The sequence below is a fragment of the Mesoplodon densirostris genome, chromosome 16, assembly GCF_025265405.1.
Source record: "Mesoplodon densirostris isolate mMesDen1 chromosome 16, mMesDen1 primary haplotype, whole genome shotgun sequence".
Classification (NCBI taxonomy): domain Eukaryota; kingdom Metazoa; phylum Chordata; class Mammalia; order Artiodactyla; family Ziphiidae; genus Mesoplodon; species Mesoplodon densirostris.
The window spans coordinates 3,800,208-3,815,480 of NC_082676.1; the positions used below are offsets into that span (position 1 = coordinate 3,800,208).

At 47.2% G+C, this 15,273-nt stretch overlaps 2 protein-coding genes across 6 annotated transcripts; one reads left to right on the forward strand and one right to left on the reverse strand.

Annotated features, from left to right (window-relative positions):
- Positions 1 to 1,956: 1,956 nt before the first annotated feature.
- Positions 1,957 to 9,678, reverse strand: FAM217B (family with sequence similarity 217 member B). Of its 5 annotated transcripts, XM_060078039.1 has the most exons (5): positions 9,563 to 9,644; positions 8,400 to 8,682; positions 7,901 to 8,029; positions 7,704 to 7,789; positions 1,957 to 6,312 (listed from the first exon to the last, which is right to left on the reverse strand). In XM_060078039.1, exon 5 carries the CDS (start codon positions 6,306 to 6,308, stop codon positions 5,157 to 5,159), a length of 1,152 nt encoding a protein of 383 aa, XP_059934022.1. In that variant the 5' UTR covers positions 6,309 to 6,312; positions 7,704 to 7,789; positions 7,901 to 8,029; positions 8,400 to 8,682; positions 9,563 to 9,644; the 3' UTR covers positions 1,957 to 5,156. The 5 variants fall into 5 exon arrangements, with proteins under 5 accessions (XP_059934022.1, XP_059934025.1, XP_059934024.1 ...); XM_060078042.1 differs by lacking the exon at positions 8,400 to 8,682 and having other exon boundaries at positions 7,918 to 8,029; positions 9,563 to 9,678; XM_060078041.1 differs by lacking the exon at positions 8,400 to 8,682 and having other exon boundaries at positions 1,957 to 6,327; positions 7,918 to 8,029; positions 9,563 to 9,678.
- PPP1R3D (protein phosphatase 1 regulatory subunit 3D) lies at positions 9,274 to 13,288 on the forward strand. The gene has a single exon (XM_060078044.1). It carries the CDS (start codon positions 10,152 to 10,154, stop codon positions 11,052 to 11,054), a length of 903 nt encoding a protein of 300 aa, XP_059934027.1. The 5' UTR covers positions 9,274 to 10,151; the 3' UTR covers positions 11,055 to 13,288.
- The last annotated feature ends 1,985 nt before the right edge of the window (positions 13,289 to 15,273 follow it).

The following is a 15,273-nucleotide window of genomic DNA, read 5'->3' on the forward strand; positions in this document are numbered from 1 at the left end:
GGAGCACATCTTTCACAGAGGAATTTAATTTCCTGCTTTTAAGAGAATGCAGAAAAGTAGGAGTGTTTTTCTTGTACTTGCTGTTTTTCAAGTGCCTTTAACTCAAAATCATCCAAATGCCAGAGCAGGGGTGGTGTGTTCTGAACTCCTTCACCATTAGTGGGTCTGAAGTGGGGCTCACAATACGAGGAGCAAGGCATAAAATTGTGCTAGCTGAACGGAATCGAAAGTTAAATATGCATCATTAGTTTTCTCTAAAATATCATGCAAGCCGGGACAGTTATATGTACGAATATCCCATTTTTTTAAATTCCATATATATTTTCCAGTGTTATCACAGTTAATTCCTTAAATACCAAATTGCTGAGGACAGAGATATATGATTGGTATTTTTTGAAACAGGGTCTCTCTGAAGATTTTTATAAATGAATGATTTATGTTCCTTCATGGAGCATTGTTTCTATGCTATAAATAGTGTTTTATTATGATCAAAGTCGATGCAAGGAGGCTTTTGGACTGAGGGGGTTTTAACCCCTTCTCTGCCCGCCGAAGCAGACCAAACCCTGAGCGGAATATTTCCTGCAACTGCCTCAAGAGCAGGAAAAACAGCCCAATCACCAACAGCCAATCAGGCTTTCCCAAATGGCACGACCACCTAAGCCACAGCCAATCAAATGATTTCCTTGCTTCTGCATCCTCTCTATAAACTTTTCCGTCCTCAGCTCCTGTCTGGGAAGTAAGTAGTGCTCCTAACCTCTAAGGCTTTGGTGCTGCTCAATTTGAATGGATTTGTGCTCAAATGAATCCTTAAATCTTTCAAAGAGAAAAGTCTTAATCTTCTTGTGTCTGAAATCAAACAGTCCTCCCCACTCCCCATGTCTTTTTGATTACAAGAAAAATGTCTCCATCTGGTCAGAAGGCATTCACAGAACCGATTCAGCACTTCCCGAAAAGGTTTAGTGGCCACAAGAGCCGCATCCAAAGGTAATCTACCATTTTCTGTACAAACAAATGATTTAAAACCTCTAGCATGGTTAACTTTCAAATTATCAAAAAATTATTTGTAAACCCCGTTAAAAACAAGACAGCAGGCCCCAAATGAGTCGCTTATGCTAAGCCCCACTTCACCAAACCGAGACTTAGTAACAGTTTCAGCTCTCCCCAGACGGAATCTTCAGCCAGGCTGTCGGAACAGCCTAGCCGGGACTCCTGCCTGGTCCGCCCCCTGCCATCCTGGCCCCTAAAGGAAGGCGACCTTGACACAACCAATCTGCTTTTTGCTGGTATAACTTTCTTGTCCGGCTCCCTTCTGCCTGTAGTTCCATTTTATACAGCCCCTCAGAGCTCCTTTCTAGCTGCTGGACTGGATGCTGCTGATTCGTGAATCACAGAATAAAGTCAGTAAGATTTAAATTTACTCAGTGAACTTGCTTTTTTACACCCCAAAATTATTTTTTTTAACTGCCACTATTTGGTAGACTCAAAAGAGGGCACCTCATTGTCAGAGTGAGTTTAGAAAGAGGGGCAGGAAACCTTTCAGAATGCTTACGCCAGTAGCTGCTCACAACTGCCATCTCCCAATCGGGGGGCTTCCTCGAAAAGACACGGGGCTCATTTCTGGATGTGTAAGTTCACGTGCAATAGATTTCTATCACGTTATGTCAATTTTATTGAATTTTCATCTGCTTCCCTAACCAGATGAAATAAAATAATAAAAGGAAGAGGGACCCAAGAAAGGTACAGCCAGGGATGCTCCTCAGATGCATCTAGTACTGTTGCCATGTATGCTGCTCAGTATTAAGACAGGAATTGGAACAGAATTTCCCCCTCAAGCAGTTTTTTGAACTAATCAGGGAAAGAAATAAGACAAACTCTGAAATAAAACTGCATAAAAGGCAAATGAAAACCATACCAGAAAAATCCAGGCAATATTTTTCTAGTGTTTAATTGATCTCAAGGAAGGAAAAAGTCCAGATGCACAAAAACCTACGTGTATTGTTTTATTATATACAAAACCAAGCATACAATAATTACACAGAAACTAACATGCTGAATATTTTCAGGCCATTTTGAATGGTGCTCTGTGCATGTACATGAATAAGTAATAAATACTGCTTCTCTATTACCTTGAAATACAGTACCACCAGGAGTTTTATATTTTTATTTTACTACTCACGTAAATGAGCATAAAGGAAAGAGGAGATAGATAATATTTAAACATGTAAAAGGTAGAAATTCTTCTTTCTGGAAACTAACCAAATAGGCCTAAGCACCACTACTAATCAATGATATCCTCTCCCCCATCTTTTCTGTCATAACCACCAATCCCACCCTATTCCAGTTAACTTACAAACCTTCAGCCAGTTTAGTCATTAAAGATTTGAGAAATAGTCTCAAACAATTGTAGCTAATACTGATATATTTTTGTAATTCATTTTTGTACTTTTTTACAACTTTTTCCCCTGATCCTAAGCTTGAAGCAGTTCTTCTTACATTCTCTAAACTTTGGGGGGGGGGGGTTTGCTACCATTTATTTTATTTTATTGGATCATTTTAATTGGTTTAAATGCAACATGTATGTAAACAACTCCACAGAAATGAGAGGCACTTCTTAGAAATACAATGACTCATGTCACAAGATTCAATGGCTTCGATTTGATGAGCCGAATGAGCTCCTGACTCAACTCTCCAATGTTGTCTGCTTGAATGGCAAGACCTTTATGTGCAGCATTTAGTGCATTAAGATATGTGCGTCAGAAATCATAAAACTGTGCTTATGTCCATAATGAACCTATATTCATTAGGAGCTCTGATCCAATCACAATAATGTTGGTTAAAATAAACTACCAACCCGAGGCAAAAAAATAAACAAGTAAAGCCACTTTTCAGGCTTTTAAGACTGTCTTAACATGTGACATTATAGCTATCCCCCCAAATTAAGCAACTGACTTCAAGTCAAAGAGCTAGGAACAAATGTAACACCCGAGGCGTTACCTCAACATTTCTTAATCAGCTCAGACATACACGAGGCCGGGAAAGGTAAACTACGTCACCCTCACCCTCCACATCTCTGAGGGTACCTGCACAGGTGCATTACTGGTAGAGGCGGCAGCTCAGCATAAACCCTGTAGGATTAATATCAGGCATATATATATGTGTATATATGTGTGTAAATATATGTAATGTGCTTACAGAGATTTATCGACCCTGAATACTTCATAAAAAGCTGCATAAAAATCTAGCAGAAAAAGACTCATGAATTGGGTACTGGCAGTGTATATAGGACTAACCCATCTGTACTCACAGGAGCAGGGCCGTCGAGGGATATGTGGGGTGCCACTCAGGAACCACAGAAAGGAAAAGTAAGACTAGCACTATGTTTTCAAAACACTATACTTACACTGAGTACAAAAGTTATAATATAATTGCAAACCATGGAAGTAATGCCTGCCAGATGTACATCATTTGTTCATTTATAAAAATGCATAAGATTTTATTGTAAGCAGTGCTTTCTCCAGTAGGGTGGTGTGAGAGAGAATATAAGAGGGACTCTGTAAATAAAGTCTTAGAAGAAAAAAAAATTACCATAAAAATTTTTGTTGTTTAATACAATTAAAATCAGATTTTAAAATGGCATCTTAATATTCAACTTTGGCCTATTTTAATTATTTATAAATGCATCTTGTCTTTATGTTAACTTAAACAGTGCCTTGGATGACACTGAGTTACTGGGTGAAAAGTCTGCAAGTTAGTAAATATTTTCAGATGAAAAGTGCCAAGTTTTTCATTTGTCCCAAAGGTGAGAAAACAGAAACATATAGGTAAAAAAACAAATAGAATAATCGTTTGAAGGGATAAAATCAGCTACAGTCATTAAAACATACTGTATATCAAGAAGTAGTCAAGCAAAGGTTCTACAGATATTCACCATAATATCAAGAGAAATCTCTCAGCACAACCATAGGGACAAGTAGATGTGACTTAACAGCAGTCAAATAAGAAGCATTTAGGGGAGTCAGGAAGCCGTGGGGCCAGGTGAGGAGGTTAAGACATTCAGTAACTTTATCCATGGTCCGCCCTCCCACCCCCTGCTCCCAGCAAGATTATAAAGTCCTGCTCTTGCAAATGAAGACAGATCATCATTCTGATGATTCTTCCCACGGCACCTCTTCAGAGAAGCCACACACGCCGGGGAGTCTGGTGCCACCTGTTTCATTCTTCCTCCCATCACGTGCTAACAACCGTGCTTAGGCCCACCGACGTCCACTGGGACGAAGCCTGCACGCTATTTTAACTTCAGCTTAGAGAATACAGAAATGGACTTTGCCACCACCTCTAAATTGAAAAGGCCTTTTTTTTTTTTTTTTTGCGGTACGCGGGCCTCTCACTTTTGTGGCCTCTCCCGTTGCGGAGCACAGGCTCCGGACGCGCAGGCTCAGCGGCCATGGCTCACGGGCCCAGCCGCTCTGCGGCATGTGGGATCTTCCTGGACCGGGGCACAAACCCGTGTCCCCTGCATAGGCAGGCGGACTCTCAACCACTGTGCCACCAGGGAAGCCCGGCCTTGTTTTTTTTTGTAAACCCGTATCAGGGAAAGTGTTTGAAAGCACTAGATTCCACTGTCTGGAAGGAGCAGGCAGCTTAGTGATAAATGACTTTGCTCATAATAGCTGCTCCGTAACTCGAGGAAGAGCCGAAGCTTCCCCAGGAGTGAGATGCCCGGACCTTCTGCTTGAATAGTTTAGGATGAGGATGCAGAGAGCCCTATTTCAGACATTCAGGATTCTACACCGTTTGAAGCAGTACGCACTAGTTTACCTACGCTGTACGTGGCCTGGCTGAGGTTTCAGAAGTTTAGTCCACTCTTCCCTTGGAGAGCTGTCGTTTTATTTCTTTATATGGCACAGATCTTGGTTAATTTTCATCTGAAGGGCTCTCATTTGCCTAAGACTGTCAACGCAAAATATGGTTACTGAAAGACACCCTTCTTTGGAAACGACCCTGTTGTGGCTTGGATGGGCGTGGCATGGACTAAAGAACTGGTCAACCTCTTCAGTGGCAGTAATCCCAAAGTCTCTTAAAATTCACAGTATTGTAACTTTTGGAAGAGCTCTAATATTGAGGCACCTGCAGGTCCTTGCAATTCATCATCTCAGTTATGATTTGAATTTGTGTGTGTTTTGTTTTACTCCATTTGTTTTGAGCTTTTTCTCGCTGGATACAGTGGCTCGAGCACAATTATTTGCATTTCCCTTTTTCTTAAGACTTGCATGTGCTGGCGCTCTGGAGGCCTTGTAGCTGTCTGTGGAGTCCCCGATCACCGCTGGCTGCCTGGGAAAGCGAAGGTTCACGCTGCTCTCGATCTTAGGGTCGCCACTATCCCCGCAGGATAGATCCCAGTGCTGCAGCTTAGAGCTCTTGTTGGATTTCTTTTTCTTCTCCTCTGTCTGCACGTCCAGGGTTTGCTTCTGAGAACACAGTCTGCTGCCACTCAGCACATCGAGGGGTTTGGTGGAAGCCTCACACGTGTAATAGGACGGATGGACTTCTTCGCGGTGCACGTCTTTCTTTCGTGAAGGGCCTGACTTCGGAGGCCCTTCCTGCTGAGGCCTGGACAGAGCGTGGGCAATCAGCTTGCTTCTCCCGGGGCTCTTCAGAGCCCCCGAGGTCCCAGGGGCAGTGGGAGGCCTCGCTTTGGCCCCCTTTCCTTTCTCGCACTGGACAGTCTGGATCTGCAGCCACTCGAGCTGGACAAGCCTGTCAATGTACTTCCCCAGCAGCCCCCCGGTTCTGGGCACAGCCTCTGTCCTGCGCTCAGAGTGCAGGAGCACAGCCATGTCCCTCAGGTCCCAGGAGTTACACGGGGCCGGGAGGAAGTCAGGGTAACAGTATTCGGGCTGGGTGGGACTCTGCCCTGGGTGCAGATCGAAGCGAACCGCGTCAATCTCTTCGGCTCGAAGGTGAAGATCTGGAGGCGTGAGGGGAGAAGGGGGGACGGGGATTCTTTCTGAATCAGAGAGATCACTGGCACTGTCCTCCTCAGCATCTTCTTTGATAATTTTCATCGTCTGAAAGTCCAGAAACAACTTGTTCCCTGAGGACCCCCGACACCTGTAGCCAAGGGGACTCCTTTTGGGGTTTCCTTCCGGGGAAATGCTTTCCTTCAGTTTATCCCCAGTTGGTTGGGGGACACATTCTCCGAGACTGCTTTTCAGCTGGGACGAGATATGGGGGACTTGGGATTTACTCTGCCTTTTTCTTGAATTCTTTGGACGCTGTACTTTATTCCAAGAGGGGCCTGCATTCATATTGCTGCGAGAAATAAACCTGCAATTCTTAGTCCATCTGACAAAAACTGGCTAGCCGATGACTGAACAAAGGAACCAGAAGAATCCCCTAGTGGTATGTTTCAGCTATCGCGAGGCATTAGAAAATTTGAGGCCCCTAAACTCACAGAACAAGTTACAGGGCAATTTTCCACTTGATACTCTACTTAGGAAACATCATGGTGCAGGTGCCAGAGTAAATGCATGGATTCTATTTTACATCAAACATTAGCTTTTAAGAAAAACACTAACATTTCATAAAGTGCTTATATTATCATTTTAAACATTAGTTTGGAAAACATCTCTCATAGGACGCTCAGTCTGTTTTCTTAATGATGAGCAGTGTTTAATAACGTGAACAAGTAAAATCCACAGCTTTCTTTTATGTACCTATTTTCAATTAAATGTAAACAGGATGTAAAATACAAGTTTTACAGAACTTAATCACTGATTGGTGGTAATTCTGAGCTGACAAAAATCTTAAGGAAAAGTGTAGCATATACAACCTACACCTTAAACCAAAAGCTTATCAAAGTGTTTTCAAATAGAAAACACACTCGGGAAAACTGTTTAGAGGAATAGGAATAAAATGATACCTTTTAACACAATATGAATTTAAAAAATAGGTTTAATGCAATCCTTTGAATGGCGGGGAAGCAGACATTGTGAATACCGTGTGCGTTACTAGCATGGCAACTGATTCTTCCTCTAATTTATTCTGAGGCAGGATCTCATATCAGAGGTGAAAATATTTTCTTTTTGACTTATTTACCAAGAACGTAGCATTTTGCCAAGAGGAATAATACTTCTCAGCAACATCAGTCTGGCGGGGTTAAAAAAATTGGGTGGTAAACATGCTTTGTGGAAACCTCAGAGGTTCATTTGTCTGGTTTACATTTGTCTGTGTTTCCACCACACTAAGCAATTATTTGAAAATGTGTCACTTCTTAATAAATAAACATGTTGGAGGTTAAATCATTGCCAGTAGCATAACACATGCTCAATAAATGTTGACGAAATGGATAAAGGAATTGCCATTATTTAGAACTCATAGCCAATATTGTTAAAACTTTCATTTACCTCTAGCTGTCTGTGTGCATCCATAAAAGTTATCAGTATCCTTTTTATATAAAAGGAAACTAACATAGATGATTAAGGGGTTTACCCCAAATTGTGGATTCTGCTAACAGTGCAAGAATTGTGACCTCTGGAATTTTTACCAACTAGTAATGTTTAAAGTCATTTCTGCCAGACAAGAAATATAAGTATATATTTCCTATCAACAGACATATTTTTTCCCAACCACACATATCAATCTGGAGAACTGAGATAACGTGCCTTTTGCAAGATAAAGCAACTACATGAAAAACTATTTACCTGCTTTTCTGATAAGATTTATTCACCCTATTCCCTTTCTTGAAAAAGTCACACGGCTGATCATCATCTAGGGTTTGATGGACTGTCTAAAAAACAGACACGTAGTTAATAAATACCCTGAACACACACACACACACACACACACACACACACAAGAAACAAACAGGAAAAAAACCCAACCAATCTAAAGATTTTACTTCAAAGTTCACATCACCGTTGCTGTAGCGCTCGAAATATTCTTGCTCAGTCTGTTGGGAGATGGTGGCAGCAGGGGAAGTAACTTCTTTATTCCTCTTATACTTGGAAAGGACTCCTTCCCACCGGAGCTAGAAGCAACAGAACAGTGTCGGTAAGTACTGACTGCAAACGGTCCTATCACCAATATTGTGTTGGTTTTCACTTGTTTGTTCTTAAATATTCAAATTGTATAGAAAAACTGGTGGAAGGATATTGCCTTCTATTTACGGTTTAATCTTTACTTATTTGTTTTTCACAGTGGATATCAGATACAAGATCACACTACTACAAATGGATTCCCTCTCTCTCTCTCCCCATATCCACACATACACACACACAAAATCCCCTTGGAAATAACATGCTGTGGAAATTTGTGGGGCTAATTAAGGTCGGGTGTTGCTCCAAAGTTCCCATGTCCATTCATTCATTCATTCGTTCGTTCTTTCAACAAATACTTACAGGAGTGCCTAGAAAACGGCAGGATTACACACACGCCCTGCTCCTGTGGAGCTTAAACTCTACTGTGGAGGCTCCCTTTCAAGTCTCCTGCCTTCACTATCACATCAATCCACGAAAAGGTTATCAGTATCTTCATACACATCACACGATGTTATCTCTTTGTGACATTTTGTTGATTTGTACCACCCAAGGTTGCTTTTCTCCTCTTATTTTGAGTGGGCTACTAAAAGTGCCCCATTTGAACGTGAATACGTATTTCTTTCTTCCATAATATCCCCTGCCTCTGAAAAATGGAAGAGGTGGGATTATAGAAGATTTTTATTTCCTTCCTAAAACTTTGCTGTATTATTTTTCAAAAGAAGCACGTGTGCCATTTTGGTCAGTGTACATACGATGGGAATACAAAACACACGCGGGCCCTCACAATGAATGAATTATACCATAATCAACGGCTTGATTCGTTTTGGGCGTAGAAAACGTTCTTTACCAACCCTCCTCCAATTAGCCTGGTGCACTCCCATCTTCTCCCCTTCACCTGGGAAGCTTTACACCCTAGGCTGTGCCGTTTTCTGCACCAAATTAGAAAGAGATGACAGCCTGCAGGGTCCCTAAGGACGCAGAAAACAAGCTCCGGTTTCCCTGAGGGTTCCGGCTCCCATCGGAACAAAGCTAAAAGTCTGAGATTCTGGCTCCAGAAATCCGTCCCAAGCGCCAGAGGCTGCTTGCTTAAGGGCAACCGCATACGTCACCCCAGCGTATGAACTGTTGCTCCCGCATCTTCCTCTCTGGCGCGGCGCCACGAGACAGCCGCAGCCGCTGCCACGCTGCCCGCTCCCCACCCCCGGGGACGGTCCCGGGCGGCAAAGCATTGTGGGTGCCGTGGGGATAGGACGCTTCTCTTCTACGCAGCGAGGCTCCCTCGGTCTGGCCTAGGGTCCAGGCTGCAGTGCAAACGTCCAAAGAGCTGGCTAGCCTCGAGGCTTAAAATCAGCCTGGGGACGGGCTCCTGGAAAGGCCGGGCTTTGCACGCCTCCCCCACCCCCATTAACCCAGAAATCCGAGGACCAGCAGCATGCACGTTCCTGGTCCTCCGTTTGTGCAGACGCGGATCTATGATCGATCGGCGGGCGGGCCAGGCAGACGCGGACAGAGGTTGATCAGACCTGTTTCGCGATTGCCGAGGACACGTGACGCGGCCGCCGGCCTTCCTTCCCGGACCGGGGCGGGAGGCTGGACTGCGGCGCGCTGCTGCAGGCGCGGCGGCGGCGCTCGGGCTGCGGGAGTCCGCGCGCGGGCCGCGTCACGAGGGGCGGGGCGGAGGCTCGCCGGGAAGTTGCACCGACGAGTTGCAGCAGTGTAAGTAACGCCAGGGCCTGGGGGTGGGAGCGGCTGCTGGGCGGACACCGCCTTCCCCCAGGCACCCGGGAGGAAGCAGAAGGCCGGCGCCACCCCGCGCTCCGCGGTGGCCCCGAAAAGCTTCCACGGGAGCAAGCACTCATCTCTTGCTTGAAATCAGCTTTTTTTTTTTTTTTTTTCGCCGCCCAAAGCGAAAAACCCGGGCGGGGATTCGAGGGGCGAAGTGGCTGTCGAGGGGAGGGCGCAGCCGGCCCACTGGATCCCCTGCAGGCAGAGGTTCCGGCGGACCCTCCCCAGGGGCTGCTGAGCACGGCCGGGGACACCGAGGGAGCGGACGCAGGGTCGGAAGGTCGCCCCTCGGTTCCACCTCCCCATCGTCCGACGGCCGGCCGGGCCATGTCCAGAGGCCCGGGCTCCGCGGTCCTCCCCGCTGCCGCCGGTTTCCGGAAGCCCGCCCCGCGGAGCCTCAGCTGCCTCTCGGACCTGGACAGCGGCGTGGCCCGGGAGTCGCGACCCTGCAGACCCCCCGGGAGCCCGGGCAGTGCGCCGCCGCCGCCGCCGCCCGCGCCGTCCAGCTGCGACCCCTGCCTGCGGCCCATCATCCTGCGGCGGGCGCGCTCGCTGCCCAGCTCGCCCGAGCGCCGCCATAAGGGCGCAGGCGCGCCGGGCGCTGCGTGCCGGCCGGGCTGCAGCCGGCAGAACCGTGTGCGCTTCGCCGACGCTCTGGGCCTGGAGCTGGCGCAGGTCAAAGTGTTCAACGCGGGCGACGACCCGTCCGTGCCGCTGCACGTGCTGTCGCGGCTCTCCATCAACTCGGACCTGTGCTGCAGCAGCCAGGACCTGGAGTTCACCCTGCAGTGCCTGGTGCCCGACTTCCCGCCGCCCGTCGAGGCCCCTGACTTCGGCGAGCGCCTGGGGCGGCAGCTCGTGTGTCTGGAACGTGTCACCTGCTCAGACCTGGGCATCAGCGGTACGGCGCGCGTGCGCAACCTGGCCTTCGAGAAGCAGGTGGCGGTGCGCTACACGTTCTCGGACTGGCGCAGCGCGCACGAGGTGGTGGCGCGGTGGCGCGGGCCGGCGGACACCGAGGGCGCCGAGGACGTCTTCGCCTTTGGCTTCCCGGTGCCGCCCTTCCTGCTGGCGCTCGGCTCCCGCGTGCACTTCGCGCTGCGCTACCGCGTGGCCGGCGCCGAGTACTGGGACAACAACGACGGCCGCGACTACAGCCTCACGTGCCGCAACCATGCGCTGCACATGCCGCGCGGGGAGTGCGAGGAGAGCTGGATTCACTTCATCTGAGCCTCCGCGCGCAGGCCGCACCCGCGCTCACTTCCTGGCTGGGCTCTCGCATCTGGGCAGTGGCCCTTCCTCACACCCCATCCCCTAACTGAGGTCGTCTGACCTCACTTCCCACTGTAAGGTGTGCTGGTATGGCCCGTCCTGTCTTCTACTTGCATCGTCTTTGTCACTTGGTCTAAAAAGTAACCTCAGGTGCCAGAAGGCCGAGCTGTGTCCTATGCTGGGGCGGGGTGCTAGGTGGGTAGACGCATGGGTGCGTTGGCTCCTCTGAAGAAGGCCCAGGCAGGTGGTTTTGGAAAGGCCTGCATCCTCCCGCTGGGAAAGCCTGTGGCTTTTGCGTGTGTCCTGATGGGGTCTCTGTGAATATAGCTGTTATTTATCATCATTGTGACGTTGGGACTTTTTACCGTTAGTGGATGCCTTCTTCGGAACATTCTGGATTTAATAAGCTAAAAAAGAAAAATGTCATTTTGTGTGTTTATGCCCATTGTAAACAGAATGTACAGTGTGACCCCCATTATGGTCCCTTGTGGCATTCCTGCCCTGGGACAAGAAAAACCTGTGATCACATTTGCTTGCCAATGTCTGTAGGCTTCTAACAGCCGGGAAACTATTAATAGGCAAGAAATTTATGCCTCATCTGGTCATCTTACAACCATTCCTGGGAGTTCAGGCTGCCCGGTTAGGCTGTGTGTCTCCTGCATCAGCAATTGCGAAGGAAGAAAATGCTTAAAACTTTTAACTAGCAAAAGAGCCAGCCCTTTCTGCAGTCTCTGTTTGCACGTCATGTATTATTCTTGTACATGTTTGATAATTATGTATCTGCACTTTATCAGGCCATTCTGTTTAGATTTGAACTACCTAAATATTTAAAGAAATTCTGCCTTATTTCAGTTTTCAGGCAACTCTATGGAATTTCGGGCAACGATGCCCTTTGCGATGACCTTTTTGATGAATTAAGGTGACTCTCTTTATGTCTTCTTAAGCGTCAAAGGTTCCAGCAGTCATCATTCAGAAATCATGTTACCAAGTGGAACTAGCAGGTGTTTTCAGCAACAGCCAGACTGGAGGAAAAACAATACACAAATATTTATACTTTTTAAGTGTTTTAAGCTGTATTTATTTATGCCTGGTTCTATCAGCTACCTGCCAACTCTGTTCTTTGTGCCTTCAGATAGAAAAGTTTATAACCTCGTCTGGACTTGTTTCCCAATTGTAAAATGTTAAATGCTGTTGTTGTTTTTTTTAATCTCCAACAAAGAAGTCAAGGCCATTGTCCCCTACAGAGTGCCACAAGAACTTAAAACCTCAGTGAGGGGCTGGCAATTGTTTTTGGTGCTGAGTGGTGGTCTGACGGCAGGTGCTAGCACTGAGGTGTGAAAACCCTGCTAAGATGGACACGGTCTCCAACTTGGGAAGCTGCTTTCTGAGACAGCTGAAACCAATGTAATCAATTTTGTGATAGCTGTCACCAATGCACTGACTCTAAATTTTTGAATGCTTGTTGCCATTTGTTAAATAAGTATGTAAAGGACACGTTTTGCCTTTTAACCAATTTCTTTTTTATAATTGCAACTGTGTTGTTTTTAAAATTCCATCAACAGGGATGGCTTTCTTTGGTACCTTCTGATCTAAGAATATGGAACTTTGATTTAAAATATTGTGACTAAATTGAACAATAGTTGGCTGTTAGCACTGTGTACGCCATTGACATGCAAGAGGGAGAGAAGCCTGGTTGCATTTCCTGCTATTTGACAAACTGTCTAGTTAGTTCAGCAAGCCTGTGAGGGCCTCAGCTGCTATGCCCTGGGTTCCAGCCCAGCGTGCAAGGCAGTTGTCCACAGCATTCAGGTATGAGCTAGAGCTGGCAAATGTATTGCTATGTAAAGGCATGTAGAGAATCTTATAATCCATATGAAGGTCACTTACCAAAAAGGTTCTGGTCACGGAATATGAAGTAAATGTTATATCTTTAATATTAAGAGAATCTCCATGTGCCTTTGAAAAAAGATCAACGTTTAAAAAAATTTAAAGCTTAAATATACCTGCCTAGTTAATAAAGAAGCTTTGGAACAGCTTAAGGAGATTTTCAGGCCTGAAAACACAGTTATGTGGCCTAGATGTTCAAATTTTGTTGTGGATTGTGCAATTTTTGGGTTGTCTTCCTAAACATATTTTAATACCTGCCATTTAAGGTGTCTTCACCTAAGCCTAAATATTAAAGTATATGTGCACAAGTGGTTAGTTGAAGTGTGTTTTTCTTGTGGTCTGATTACTGTGAAACAAGGCTTTAGAAGCATGCTGACTGTCATTTCACATATAAGTCTTAACATTCCTAAAATGCTGTCACATTTAGGATCTTGGCTAGATAAGTAAATAAATGCATTGTATGATGGCACCTCAACTTCAGTAGCACAGTTCTGTATGTCTTTGAGAAACTGAAATACACCCTTTTATGCCAGGTCAGTATGACATGTGAAGAAAGCTCTAGTGGGACATAATGGATGGGACAGTTACTGTACTTCCTTAGTGCTTACTGAAGCCTGTATATGGAATAATTAGTGTGTATCTGCCTTCCCCCCCAGCACCCCGATCGTGACTGGCACTCAATTACAAAGCTTGGAACACAGGGCAAGGAAACTAACACTTATTGTGTCCTCTCTTATTGGCTTGCCTAAAATGTTAGGTGCTGTATGTATTTGATTTCATTTAATTCTGAAAATTGCACTACCTGGTAGATAATTTCCCCATTTTCTCAGCTGAAATGAATGAAGCTCGGGGAGGTTTAAGGAGCTCACCTAGAGCCCTACAGCTGGTAAGTAGCAAAGCTAGCATTCAAACCCACGCCAAAGCCCAACCTCTCTCTGCCATGTGATAAGATGTACCCAGTAAGAGCTTGTTAAATTTAATTGAAAGCCCATTTGGATTATGAGTGATAAGATTTTCCACCTGACATCATATTCTAAAAACCTATTTAAAAACAATTCAAATAAGGTTAAGTAAAATGATTTTTTTCTTCCATGCGATAGTCTACTGATGTTTCTGAAACAATCCTTGGGCTTTCTGAACACATGAAGCAATGAAAAGGGCTCTGACATTCTTCTTCTCTCTACTAAAAAGTGGCAAGGTGAGAAATCACTAATTTTTTGTGCTTGTATGCTGTAATCATTTCTGAGTTGCTTGCACAGTTTACACCACAAGCATCCATTGCTTTTATCATTTAAACTGATACTTTAAATTGAAACATTCTAAAAAGCCTGGGAATACACTGTTGATGAGTCCCCTCAGTGCCAAGCCTAGATGGCCTCAGCGCTCTGTGCCCCAGGGGTCTGGGGTTCAGGCTAACGAGAAGGCAGTCACTCGCAGACCCTGCTGCTAGGAAACCCTGGCAGGGGCGGGGCGGGGCCGAAAGGGCGGGGTCGGAACGTAAGATGGGGCGGGGTGGAGCGCGGCGGTCAGCGGGGACAGGGCCGGAGTGATTCCGCTGCCATCTGCTGGCCCGCAGCGTGCACCTGTCTCAGGGCACTCTGACCATCGTGTCCACGCGGGTTCGCCGGGTGCCCCCGTGTCACTGCGGCCCCTTCCAGCCTTCGCGGGTGGCTGTCGGGAGCCCTGAAGTCTTCTTGAGCCGCCGGCGCTTCCGGCCCTCCAGGTTCAAGTCCTGTGGTTAGAGGAGGGACACTGTCGCCTTCTCTCGCAGTGCGTCCGTGCGGGGAGGGCTTCAAGGCGCGGCCGGGGGTCGGGGGTCGGTGTCGGGGCGCGGCCGGCCCATTTACCTGAGGCCCTGAGCCTTGCCCACCTCGGCGGCCCCGGTTCCGGCCTCCGGCGGCACTTGCGCCGGCGTGAGGGGCGGGGCCTGGTAGGCCGGCGGCGCTGATTGGACACGGCGCCGACCGCACGCGACGCCGATTGGACGGGTACTTCCCGCCTTCCCTCGGCTGCGTGAGGCGCCGCGGCGATCGCATAGGCGCGGAGACGCGACACTGGGCGGCGGCGGCAGCGGCAGCGGCAGCGGCAGCGGCAGCGGCAGCGGCAGCGGCAGCGGCAGCGGGACTCCGTGCGGAGGCCTACTCCAGCCGGCAGGTTGAGCTGGGCGCCGGGGAGGACTTCCCTGACGGCGGGGTGCGCGAGTGGAGCTGCGGCGTCGGCTGGGCCTCAGGGGGCGGGCTAGCGAGCGAGAGAGCGGCCTCCGGACGGTTGAGGCGAGCCGTTGAGGAAA